General features: G+C 40.1%; 1 protein-coding gene across 6 annotated transcripts in view; it reads right to left on the bottom strand.

Moving 5' to 3' along the window:
- The window catches only part of pphln1 (periphilin 1), a 105,050-nt gene extending 95,599 nt beyond the window's left edge, over positions 1-9,451 (bottom strand). The window contains exons 1-2 of one of the 6 annotated variants that reach the window (XM_060902743.1): positions 9,187-9,451; positions 7,252-7,275 (exon numbers count right to left, since the gene is read on the bottom strand). Coding sequence is in view for 4 of the 6 variants with exons in the window: in XM_060902742.1 (XP_060758725.1) it covers positions 7,223-7,275; positions 9,353-9,359 (60 nt within the window). In the remaining 2 variants the exon portion in view is untranslated. Of the gene's footprint in view, positions 1-7,222; positions 7,276-9,186 lie in introns of all 6 variants that reach the window. The other 5 variants (XM_060902740.1, XM_060902742.1, XM_060902739.1 and 2 more) reach the window with 5 other exon arrangements.
- Between the last annotated feature and the right edge of the window lie 4,078 nt (positions 9,452-13,529).

The raw sequence follows: 13,529 nt of genomic DNA on the forward strand, positions 1-13,529 counted from the left end.
CTCACTCACAACCCGCCATAAGTGTTTTGGACACACACGGGTCGCAGGGTTTGGTAGCTCGCAGCCATGCCGCAGGGTCACGGTGAACCCGGGGGAAAGTTTGGGGGAGGAGTACGGGCAAAGTATTTGTCAAGTACAGGTTGCACACCTGACTTCCTCGAGGCATGGGGAAAAACTGCCGTTAGCCCGTGGAAAGCATATACCTGACGCACGTGGTCAGTGTGTGTTCAGTGAGTGTGGAGTGTGAGAGACTTGCATTTTACCAGTTTCCTGCGCTACGAGTTTGGGTCGCACTTGTGAAGCATGTGTGATGCATGTGATTAGCACGTGACAATCAATCACTCATAACTTGCGTGTGATCCAAGCGTGGGTATAAAACCAGCGTGTCTGCGGCATTCTGCATCTGTCTTTCAACTGAAGAACATTGGATTAGAGCCCTGCACTCCCACGGGACCCGCCGCAAAGCAGTGCGGCGCTGGACAAATTTTGAAAGCGCGGGTGGGACCGGAAGTGCACATATGCGCGTGCGGGCGGGAGCGGGAGTGCACATATGCAGCGCGGGAGGGAGCTGTGATAAGCTGCAGTCCCGCTAACTAAAAACTTGTTTGAAATAAAATTTATAAATTATTAATTTATGTCCATCATATATAATTTGTGCTGGATATTTTATTTGGCATTAATAAAAACATTTTAAGATGCCTAAATTTGCAGAGAGAGTCAGATTGCCAGATTGAGTGAGGAATGGCATCTTAAATTTGCCATTGATCACCCTAACAGGAAATCCTTTGATCACTCTAATGACTTGCAGTTCACACCCAGCCTCCAATGACCCACACTAACATGATGCCTCAATCAGTGCGTTTACATGCACATAGAGAAAATCGAATTTCTGCCGTAGCTCGTCTGAAATCGAAGCTCTAAATGGCATGTAAACACCTTAGCTAGGCTGAAATTGAATCGAACTTGATTTCTCGCAATCAAGGTACACGACCTAGATTATGCGATTTTTGCCAAGCTACTTAGTGCATGTATACCCTATCGAGCCACACAGTCCAGCTACTTATTTCAGCACTGCCCCTTCTGGAAGTGACAAGTGACGAGACCACAAGCGGGAAACACAACAGCCTCGGTCGGGAAAAAAAAAAAAACAGCCTCGGTCGGCATGACACTTCACCTTAGCCGCCCACTTTATTAGGAACACTTCTGTTCGTACATACAAACTACAAACACACTTCTTAGAGTTTATTTTATTTTTAAAAGGGACAGTGTACAAATTAAACATTATCCTTGTCGTAAGGACAGATGTCTGTATCAGGTTATAGCAGTACATGCTAATTTCCTCCTGTAGTCACTTTGTTTATACTCTTGAATAGCTCTACTTCATGACGACAACCGGAAGTGTACCAACACGATGGGGCGTGTAGCGCCACCTGTGGCTCGGGTGCACAATGCACCTCATAACAATAGCTCGATTTAAACACTGTGCATGTAGGATTGGATTTCTCTGGCACCCCTGCTGGGACCTGCTCGATTACTGACAGTAGCTCGATTTGGATGTGCATGTAAACGTAGTGAGTGACACCTTAGATGAGCTGATCATCAGAATTATGATTCTGATTCAGGAGAGGATAAATATCTCTCGTTCGTTTCTCAATTCTTTTCCTCTTCCGTGTTTGAGATCTCCGATCATGGCAGAAGAGCAGAGCTCCTTTACTGAATCTAGGACTGTGGTTTGTTATAACATTTATATATGCTATGCTTATAGGGTATTCTATAGGATATTCTAGTTAGAAATGCTTAACAAATGTAAACTGGGTTAGCCTAATGTTTTGTATGGCTGAACAATAAATATACCAAATTTCCACTTGGAATTACGTGCTCGCCTGTCTTTTATTATTATTATTATTATTATTATTAGTGCTGTAAAAAATGTCACGTTATTATCGCGTTAACTTGACTCAATTTTAACGGCGATAATTTTTTTTATCGCGAGATTAATGCTCTGTGACATGGTGTAAGTTTTTCATAAGCTTTTGAAACTAGTAGAGATGGGATTTATGGCTCTTTGATGGGATCTGCATCTTTGTGATCCGTTCTTTGAAAAGAGCCGTTCAGAAGACTGGCTCATTTGGCTCTTTTTAAATACTTATTCAGTTTTAAGAAGACAGCGTCTGTAAACTCAATGCTATCCCAGAAATCCTTCCTGTAATATGCAAATTTGGCCGCCTCTGATTGGACAGCGCGACGCATCAACAGGCAGAAAAAGTGTAAAAGTACGAAACGTGTTAAGTGAGATGAAACAGTAAAGATCAGATTCAATGCAATATTTATCAACGAACAACTTAAAGTATAATATAAAGTTCACTATTATATTAAATCAAGCATGTCAAGCCTACCGTCACTGTGTAACCTGTCTCTCTGATAGAGCTGTAGACTAACTCAAGCAGTAAATCACTTCACTAAGTGAAGTTCACTCCTCTTGTTAGCTCTGCTTTGCAATAAAAAAAATAAAAAAAAAACCTTGGTACAAAGCAAGCCCATTCACTTTATGTTGATCAGAGAATTACAATGGTTTCTCATGTGATAAAAATGTGCGATTCGCGATTAAATATTTTAATCGCTTGACAGCACTAATTATTATTATTATTATTATTATTATTATTGACACTACATGCTGAATTCAGAAACAAGGTAAATAATAAACGTGAACGTGAGCTGTAGATATTTATGCTCAAATCCACTCAAAGTAGGGGGCGGGGCACCATCATGCTGTGTCAAGACAAGAACTTTCCTGCGAAATAACGCGAACGTCTGCATCATGCGGGATCTGCGGGCGGGAGCGGGACAAAACATGGCAGGCGCGGGCGGGAGCGGGACTGAAAATCATAATTCTTTGCAGGCGCGGGCGGGAGCGTGACTGCACAATGCAGGCTCGGGCGGGAGCGGGACTGAAAAATCCAACCCGCGCAGACCTCTACATTGGATATTTTGTGGGAAAAATTTTCAGTTTAAAGTTTAGAAAATGGGACCCAAGAAGAAGCGAGCAAAAGTGAAGTAATCCAGCCTGAAACAGCAGAGGGGGAGGAAGAATTTGATGATGATGGCAGCAGCACCAGCGAGCCCTGCACAGACAGGGAGAAGTATGCCTTCAAGCCGGCAGAAGGCACAGCACCCCACTGGAGGGATTTTCACAGGTAAATGCACATGCTTTAAACATTCATGTCAGTAACTATATACTTATGTAATTAATATTATGCTGATTTTCATGCATGTTTCAGCTAACAATGCCCAGATGTGAGGACATTGCAATCCCATCATCGCTGTAAGGCCATTGTGCCATGCTCAGTGATAAGGACAAGGACATCCCGACACCCCGTCCCACCACTCAGCAGAAGTAGGAGCAGGACAGTAGCTCACAGTCAAAATGTGTTTCAGTGCTCAAACTGTTGGGCTATTTAGTTGGGATTTTTTACAGTGTAATAAAATACATTATTCCCCTTATACTCATGTTTTATGATTTGACATTTGCATGGGAAATTAATGAGGTGGTCTTCTTCCTTTCTACAATGCTACACGCTATAAGATCGGTTCCTTCCATATTTATATTATATATATATATATATATATATATATATATATATATATATATATTTATTTATTTATATATATATATATATATATATATATATATATATATATATATATATATATATATATACACACACACACATACACTGCTCGGCGTAAATGAGTACACCCCCTTTGAAAAGTAACATTTTAAACAATATCTCAATGAACACAAACAATTTCCAAAATGTTGAAAAGACAAAGTTTAATATAACATCTGTTTAACTTATGACAGGAAAAAGTAAGGTTAATAATATAACTTAGATTACACATTTTTCAGTTTTACTCAAATTAGGGTGGTGCAAAAATGAGTACACCCCACAACAAAAACTACTACATCTAGTACTTTGTATGGCCTTCATGATTTTTAATGGCAGCACCAAGTCTTCTAGGCATGAGATGAACAAGTTGGCAACATTTTGCAACATCGATCTTTTTCCATTCTTCAACAATGACCTCTTTTAGTGACTGGATGCTGGATGGAGAGTGATGCTCAACTTGTCTCTTCAGAATTCCCCAAAGGTGTTCGATTGGGTTCAGATCAGGAGACATACTCGGCCACTGAATCACTTTCACCCTGTTCTTCTTCAGAAATCCAACAGTGGCCAGTGTTTAGTCATGTTGGAAAAGTGCACGGCGACCAAGGGCATGGAGTGATGGTAGCATCTTCTCTTTCAGTATAGAGCAATACGTCTGAATTCATGATGCCATCAATGAAATGCAGCTCCCCGACACCAGCAGCACTCATGCAGCCCCACATAAGGACACTGCCACCACCATGTTTCACTGTAGGCACCATGCATTTTTCTTTGTATTCCTCACCTTTGCGACACCATACAGTTTTGAAGCCATCAGTTCCAAAAACATTTATCTTGGTCTCATCACTCCAGAGTATAGAGTCCCAGCAGTCTTCATCTTTGTCAGCATGGGCCCTGGCAAACTCTAGGCGGGCTTTTTTGTGCCTGGGCTTTAGGAGAGGCTTCTTTCGTGGACGGCATCCATGCATGCCATCCCTCTGCAGTGTACGCCGTATTGTGTCACGGGAAATAGTCACCCCAGTTTGGCTTTCTATTTCTTTAGATAACTGCAGTGAACTTGCATGCCGATTTTCTTCAACCCTTCTCATCAGAAGACGCTCCTGTCGAGGTGTTAACTTCCGTGGACGACCTGGACGTCTCTGTGAGATGGCTGCGGCTCCATCTCTCTTAAATTTTTGTACCACTTTTGCTACAGTATTCTGACTGATAAGTAAAGCTTTGCTGATCTTCTTGTAGCCTTCACCTTTGTGGTGGAAATAAATTATTTTCTTTGGGGAATTCTGAAGAGACAAGTTGAGCATCACTCTCCATCCAGCATCCAGTCACTAAAAGAGGTCACTGTTGAAGAATGGAAAAAGATTGATGCTGCAAAATGTCAGCAACTTGTTCATTCCATGCTGAGAAGACTTGGTGCTGTCATTAAACATCATGGAGGCCATACAAAGTACTAGATGCAGTAGTTTTTCTTGTGGGGTGTACTCATTTTTGCACCACCTTAATTTGAGTAAAACTGAAAAATGTGTAATCTAAGTTTATATTATTAACCTTAGTTTCACATTATAAGTTAAACAGATGTTATATTAAACTTTGTCTTTTCAACATTTTGGAAATTGTTTGTGTTCATTGAAATATTGTTTAAAATGTTACTTTTCAAAGGGGGTGTACTCATTTACGCCCAGCACTGTGTGTGTATATATATATATATATATATATATATATATATATATATATATATATATATACACACACATACACACACACACATATATACACACACCCAGAGTCTTGCCCCTCGTGCCGCATGCAGGTCGCGTGCGCTGCGTGCAGACCACACATACGGGTAGAAAGTGAGATGTACTTCTGTCTTGCGCGCCACACAAATAGCAAGTGTGGAGTACTTCTGAGGCACGTCACTCATACAATGACCATACATCACTCATGCGTCTTACGGTCATCGCAAAAACCCCTACTAGCCGTGCTGCTGACTTGGTTCAGGTGTACAAAAGGTGTACGGGTCCCATACGTAGTGTATGTGTTCTTGATTTGTCACAAGACCCATAGAATTTGCATGTGCAGGACCAAAAGTCTCCACGGGCAGTCTGCGATCTTCTACGGCGCTGAACACACGCAAGCGTCACGCAAGTCTCAAGCACGGTTTTGCCAAATTTTTTTTTACCGTAGATCGCCCGTAGTAGCACATACGGCGGGTTGTGAGTGAGGCTTAAATTCCTAGCATATAAACATTTACATGCTTGAAATATTCAGTATTTTCTATTCCTGCAAAAAAATATATATATTTTTTGCAGTTTGTTGTAAATATCTACTACATATTACAATATCAGTAGACATTTTATATTTTGGTTCGAGGAATGACATGTGACCTTTGACCTGGGTTCTCATGTGGTTACAATGTCAATTGCCTGTTGACATTTACTGGTAAACTACAAAATTGTATAAATTAATACAAACAACAATGAATGATTAACAAAATATGATCTACGAAAATACTTAGAAAGTGGGTAGAAAGTAGAACAAAAAGATTGTCTGACACAGGTAGAAATTATAAGTTAATTTGTTTAAAACATTAGAATTACTTCCTCATTTACGTCAGCACCGACATCAATATCTCATCTCATTATCTCTAGCCGCTTTATCCTTCTACAGGGTCGCAGGCAAGCTGGAGCCTATCCCAGCTGACTATGGGCGAAAGGCGGGGTACACCCTGGACAAGTCGCCAGGTCATCACAGGGCTAACACATAGACACAGACAACCATTCACACTCACATTCACACCTACGGTCAATTTTAGAGTCACCAGTTAACCTAACCTGCATGTCTTTGGACTGTGGGGGAAACCGGAGCACCCGGAGGAAACCCACGCGGACACGGGGAGAACATGCAAACTCCACACAGAAAGGCCCTCGCCGGCCCCGGGGCTCGAACCCAGGACCTTCTTGCTGTGAGGCGACAGCGCTATCCACTACACCACCGTGCCGCCCCGACATCAATATATTTATCTAAAAAAATACTTTGTAATAAAGTGGCACCATGGTGTAGTGGTTAGCACTATCGCCTCACAGCAAGAAGGTCCTGAGTTCGAGCCCAGCAGCCAACAAGGGCCTTTCTGTATGGAGTTTGCATGTTCTCCCCATGTCTGCGTGGGTATCACATGGATCTGATATGCTAAGTAATCGGGAATCTACTCATTTTTTTCCCCAGTGGAAGTTTGAGTAAGTATTCATGCACAATTTATATACAGAAAGTCTTTTCTACTTTTGTAACGGCCAAAAGATCATTAAGGTGTCAATAATTCTAGCTGCTGCTCGATATAATATGTACACACGTGTGTGTATGTAATATATTATAGATGAATATAATACAATACATTAAATGTGTTCTATGCTTTGACGGTTAAAATATGGGGATGCAAACATTTGCAATGAACTGTATAGCACCGTAACAGATACAGTGATAAAAAATGTAGAATTAATCTTGCAAAGTCAAAATAAAGTGTAATTTTTTTTTTGCTGTTTTTCCCTCCAAAATATTCCACCTACTTGCTTTTCAGAAGTGATGAAATGTTCACCTGTACAGCAGCAAGAAGTTTGACCTGAAAAACACCACCACCAAAAATGATTTAAACTAAAATTTACTGATACTGAAATTGATGGTGGAAATTACAACAATATATATATATATATATATATATATATATATATATATATAAAAAAAACTACGATGATCTGGCGACTTGTCCAGGGTGTACACGCACAAAATTTTTAATGTAATTAGTATAGGTAATCGTATGAGACCGAGTAAAATTAAGGATTAATTTCATGAGTGATTTCAAAGTTTTGAAAACGATGAGGACAATTTCAAAACTTCGAAATCACGAGTGAAATTGATCCTTAATTTTACGAGGAACCATACAATTACTTGTTTATAATATATAGGGCATACCTGTCAACCCTCCCGTTTTTCCCAGGAAATCCCTTATTTTGACTTATTTCCCGCTGCCTTCCCGTTTTTTTTATTTTCTCGAAAATATCCCGTATTTTCACATTATATAAAAGTCGGTAGGTCCAGAATTCATGATGCACCTCTGACAGGAGTTTACAGCAGGAAGTCGGGCCATGAATTCACATCCCCACCCTCTCAGGCATTAGTAATTACATAACTACGTCCGGAGGCGAGGCTGAACAAGTGATTAGGTCCAGTGTTGCCAGATTGGGCGGTTTCCCGCCCAAGTTGGGCGGTTTCAAGTGCATTTTGGCAGGTTTTGAACATATTTTGGGCTGGAAAACGTCAGCAGTATCTGGCAACACTGATTAGGTCTGAGGTGAAGATGGCGATGCTAATAGCTAAGAAAAACATTAGCCTCTCATTCTTTGATGATTTCAATAAGTGCGTGGCTGGAATGTTCCCAGACTCTTCCATCGCAAAGAAATTTTCCACGGGGAAAACGAAAGCCTCCCAAATAATCAAAGGTAAGCTACACATGTTTACATTAAGTATGTCCTGGCTAAGACCTCATAAATAGCCTCGTGTAAACTAATTGGTGTATTACTCATTGTCTATTTTATTTTCTATCTGAAACTTACCCATTTTAAATCACTCTTGGTTTAATATCTATCTATCTATCTATCTATCTATCTATCTATCTATCTATCTAGTGTTCTGAGGCTATGACTATGGTAAAACCATAATAAATTGCAATGGAATTGAATTTATTGACTGGTTATATAATGACCTTTCTTATTTTAACATAAGATACGTATTTTAGCCCTTAATTTGGGAAATAACTGGTACTACTGAAAGCAAATAAAAATAAATGTATAGTTTATTCGCAAATGCACTCTATAAACCATAAGCATATTGAGTTTGGGTCTTGGCTATCACCAACATGCACCAGAGTACAGGAAATGACAAATACTAGATAGAAAATTGCCCCCCATTCAACGACACACCCACTTTTGGTGAAGGGTATGACTTTCCGAAATTTTCCCTTATTTTGAGTTAAAAATCTGGGAAATATCCCTTTTTTCAAACCTCAAAGTTGACAGGTATGATATAGGGCCAAATTCATACTTCGTAAGCCATTCAAGTTCACAACATTTGTCATTCACGTTTCTGAACCAATCAGGGCGCAAGACTATCTTGCACGTCTGAATCAGTTTCTAAAGCGTCTTTCATCATGACACGGCACGAGGATTTTGAAAGTGGTTTACAAAATTTTATTGGAACTTCTTCACAAAAGCCATTTTGTTGACAAAATTTGCTAATTTTTGTAACCTTAACCAAGCAACGAACTAGCCAATAGCATTTCAGAAATACGGCCCCGTGTTAGGGAAAAAGCCCTCCTTGATTGACCAATCAAAATTTAATAATTTGGCCCTATGTATTATAATGGTATTTAAATCGTGATAGCAAAGCTGATGTCAATCAGACACCAAGTTTAGACAGTGATAATATTACTATGTTAGTGGGGATATTAGTATATTATCCATACATTATCGCTCACCTGCGCGCGCTGCCTCGCTGATGGACTTGTTTACTAGTTACAGTACAATACTGTGGCTAAAGCTAGCATTAATGGCTAACACTTTGTTACTCCGCACTTCCAGAAGACATGACACACCGTTTACACCTAGAAAAAGAAATCATACAAGAGATGAATATTTACACACTCGTCATGTGAACCTCATGGCACTAGTAACCGGAAGGAAAGCACTGGACCGAACTGAAACAATCGGCTTATTTTAATACAAGTAACACTACCCCACTGAGCTCTACATAAAATCTGGAGAGCGCATAGGCTCGTCAGAGTGAAGCCAGCTGGCCGCCATCTTACCACTCCCATCGCGGAGCGGAACTGTCATTTAGACTACTGGAAGCTACAACAAACCCGGACAAGTTATTTATGTGGTTGGTGAGAAAAAAATAGAAGAAAAATGTCTACATGTGCACCAGTGAACTGTACAAATCGTCAGTTCAAAGGGTGTGGACGGACATTTCACCTGCGAGCATTGATAGCCAGTGTGTGATCATTTTTACACGTGTGCGCATCTCATCTCATTATCTCTAGCCGCTTAATAATAATAATAATAATAATAATAATAATAATAATAATAATCTGTCTCATTGTCTTGTCTGCTTTTGCTGAAAATCTGAAATTGATATCTGAGATGAACACTGCATAAAAGTTGCATTGGTTTGTCACATTGTTCACTAAATTATATTTCTCATAGCATTTGTTCACCACATTAAAGGTTACCCCATTTGCTAAACACTGTATGGTCTTAAAAAGAAAAGGCATCAAAACTGAATTGCTTGTGTCTAAAATGACAGTGAATTATGTGACCAATAAATCCTGTTAAGACATGATTATGAGAATGAAACGAAAATGGCAAATAACATGATAAAATAATCCTGTTTCAACAACTGTCCTAAATCGAAAGTAAGTATTGTACAGCCTTTGTGTTGGTATAATAATTAATGTAAGTATGTAAGTAAGTAAATATGACTTGTCCAGGGTGTACCCTGCCTCTCCCCCTTAGTCAGCTGGGATAGGCTCCAGCTTGCCCATGACCCTGCACAGGATATATATACACACATACATCCATTATCTATGGACGCTTATCCTGTTCTATCTATCCTGTCATATATAGATAGATAGATAGATAGATAGATACGGTGGTGTAGTGGCACTGTCGCCTCACAGCAAGAAGGTCCTGGGTTTGAACCCAGCAGCCGACAGAGGTCTTTCTGTGTGGAGTTTGCATGTTCTCACCGTGTCTGTGTGGGTTTCCTCCGGGTGCTCCGGTTTCCCCCAAAGACATGCAGGTTAGGCTAATTGGTGACTCTAAATTGACTGTAGGTGTGAATGGTTGCTTGTCTCTATGTGTTCACCCTGCAATAACCTGGTGACTTGTCCAGGGTGTACCCCGCCTCTCGCCCATAGTCAGCTGGGATAGGCTCCAGCTTGTCCGCAACCCTGAACAAGATAAGCAGTTACAGATAATGGATGGATGGATGGATGGATGGATAGAAATATATGAAAGAGAAAGGTACACTGTATAAGAGAAAAACTGAAATACTCTCCCTAAAAATAATTATAGTCATAAAAAAAGAGCCATTCAAAAAAAAAAAGATCAGAGACTGAATTGGAAAAGGAAAAAAACAATAACAAGTGAAGGGGATCACTATAAGGATATGTAAGTAATGTGGGTAAAGTTGAGAAAATAAGAGTTAGTAGTGAAAGGGGTAAAAAGTCAGGAGATACTTTTCTTGTGGCAAATTTGATCGGATACCACGATTTAACACAGGCCAAATGAACGCGATGGAAGTGGTAATATGGCGGCCAGATGGCTTCACTGGTCTCTCCAGCAGAGAATAGGTTATGAGCTCTCCAGATTTTATATTGAGCTCAGTGCACTGCCTCCAATAACAGCGATCACTTCCGTTCGCGTCGACGCAAATATTTCAGAATAAAAGTTTGAATAAACAAACATTGGGCCTCATTGATCAAGCTGGCGTGTGTATAACGAAGCAGAATTAGCAAGTAAACTTGGGGTGACGCTCTACTTTATCTTTCCCATGAATTAAAGCTGATTTTAAAACACGGTAGCAACACGGCTAGCCTTCTGTCCAATCACAGAGCTAGGAATTACGATTGCGTCACCAGTCCTCAATGATCTGTGGGGCTCAGTGCTCGTATTGTGAAAGAATCTTCACAGCGTGCTGCAGTTTTCAGGAAGCGACAGAATCTATTAGGGTTTTCCATCTTTCTGAATAGGATTTCCCGATTAGGATTTTCCCAGAGTAATCATTCGATTACGATCACTCCACTTACTTTCTTTCTTTTTTTTGTTTGTTTACTAGAGCGGCAACAATTATCGACACCTTAACGAACTTTTGGTCGTTGCAAAAGTAGAAAAGACTTTCAATACGTAAATTGTGTATGAATAGTTACTCAAACTTTCACTGGGGGAAAAAAAAAATTAGTTGTTTCCCGATTACTGAGTGCATCAGATTACGTGACACCGTTCCACAAGTATTGACACCTTTGTCCACATTTATCGAACTGTATTTTTATAATAATAATCGGTATGTGGTATTAAGTTAACAAAACAGTTTATTTAAAAGTTGTTTAACATAGACTTATAAAGTACAAAATATCTCATTATCTCTAGCCGCTTTATCCTGTATAGGGTCGCAGGCAAGCTGGAGCCTATCCCAGCTGACTATGAGCGAGAGGCAGGGTACACCCTGGACAAGTCGCCAGGTCATCACAGGGCTGACACATAGACACAGACAACCATTCACACTCACATTCACACCTACGGTCAATTTAGAGTCGCCAGTTAACCTAACCTGCATGTCTTTGGACTGTGGGGGAAACCGGAGCACCCGGAGGAAACCTACGCGGACACGGGGAAAACATGCAAACTCCGCACAGAAAGGCCCTCGCCGGGCACGGGGCTCGAAAGATCGATACATAACAGTTATAAATGTCACTTAATTCATTGTCGATAATGTTGGACACCAGTGAAAGTGATCACTATTATCGAAACTTCACTTGACGTCTCAAACGTGTGTTTAGATACAAAATGATGATTGTCAAATGAAAGAGTAAGAAATAAAGTAAGTTTAAACAATGACATCATGAAATATCGGTGAATTTCATAAGTAAAACGCTGTCCATGATCTTTCCACCATGCTTACCTGTGACAATAACATCCGGGTTTTTCTCAAATTGCTTGATCGTGCTGAAAAAAATTCCATTTCAGGTAACAAGTTGTGTCATCAGACGACAAGATCAAAGGGCGAGGGGGTCTTCTGGTTGATTAATTAACCAATGATAACTGTTGTAACTGAAACTCACCTTTGTAAAATCGTTTTTTTATTGGTAAATCTGAAAAGGAGGTTAAAGGTTTCACTAGTCACAGCTACTACCTGTGAATGAGGGGAGGTGATGAGTGCTTCCGGGAATGCAAAAGAGCCACCAGGTTCAGTGCAGCTGGTGTTTGGTGGACTGGGGTGCGATCATGGATTGAAAGGAGTTCTAGATGAGTGTGAAACTAATGATTTGGAGGAATTTTCAGAAGAGAATGACAGTGAGAGTAATATAAGTGAAGGTGAAGATAAGTCAGGTAAATGGAATTTGGTTCAAAGAGCATCGAAGAAAAGAAAGGTGAAAGCTCAACAAGATGAAGTGAAAAGATTGAGGACTGATGTTAAAGTTGTGATCCAATTTCAAACCCCTTGTATATTAAACCCATTGAAAGTCAGTGAAGCCATTTATAGGCAAGTAGGTGAAGTTCGCTCCATCAGAACGTTAAAAGATGGTAACCTGTAGTTATTTGTCAAGATAGAGATCAGAAAATGGGATTAATGAAGCTTAAAACTTTACTGGGGAAACAAGTTAAAGCCCAAGACTGGGAAGAAAGCCAAGTCAAGTCAACTTTATTGTCAAATATGCTATACAGTGGTGCTTGAAAGTTTGTGAACCCTTTAGAATTTTCTATATTTCTGCATAAATATGACCTAAAACATCATCGGATTTTCACACAAGTCCTAAAAGTAGATAAAGAGAACCCAGTTAAACAAATGAGACAAAAATATTATACTTGGTCACTTATTTATTGAGGAAAATGATCCAATATTACATATCTGTGAGTGGCAAAAGTATGTGAACCTTTGCGTTCAGTATCTGGAGTGACCCCCTTGTGCAGCAATAACTGCAACTAAACATTTGTGGTAACTGTTGATCAGTCCTGCACACTGGCTTGGAGGAATTTTAGCCCATTCCTCCATACAGAACAGCTTCAACTCTGGGATGTTGGTGGGTTTCCTCACATGAAC

The sequence above is a fragment of the Neoarius graeffei genome, chromosome 21 (genome assembly GCF_027579695.1).
Source record: "Neoarius graeffei isolate fNeoGra1 chromosome 21, fNeoGra1.pri, whole genome shotgun sequence".
Lineage (NCBI taxonomy): Eukaryota > Metazoa > Chordata > Actinopteri > Siluriformes > Ariidae > Neoarius > Neoarius graeffei.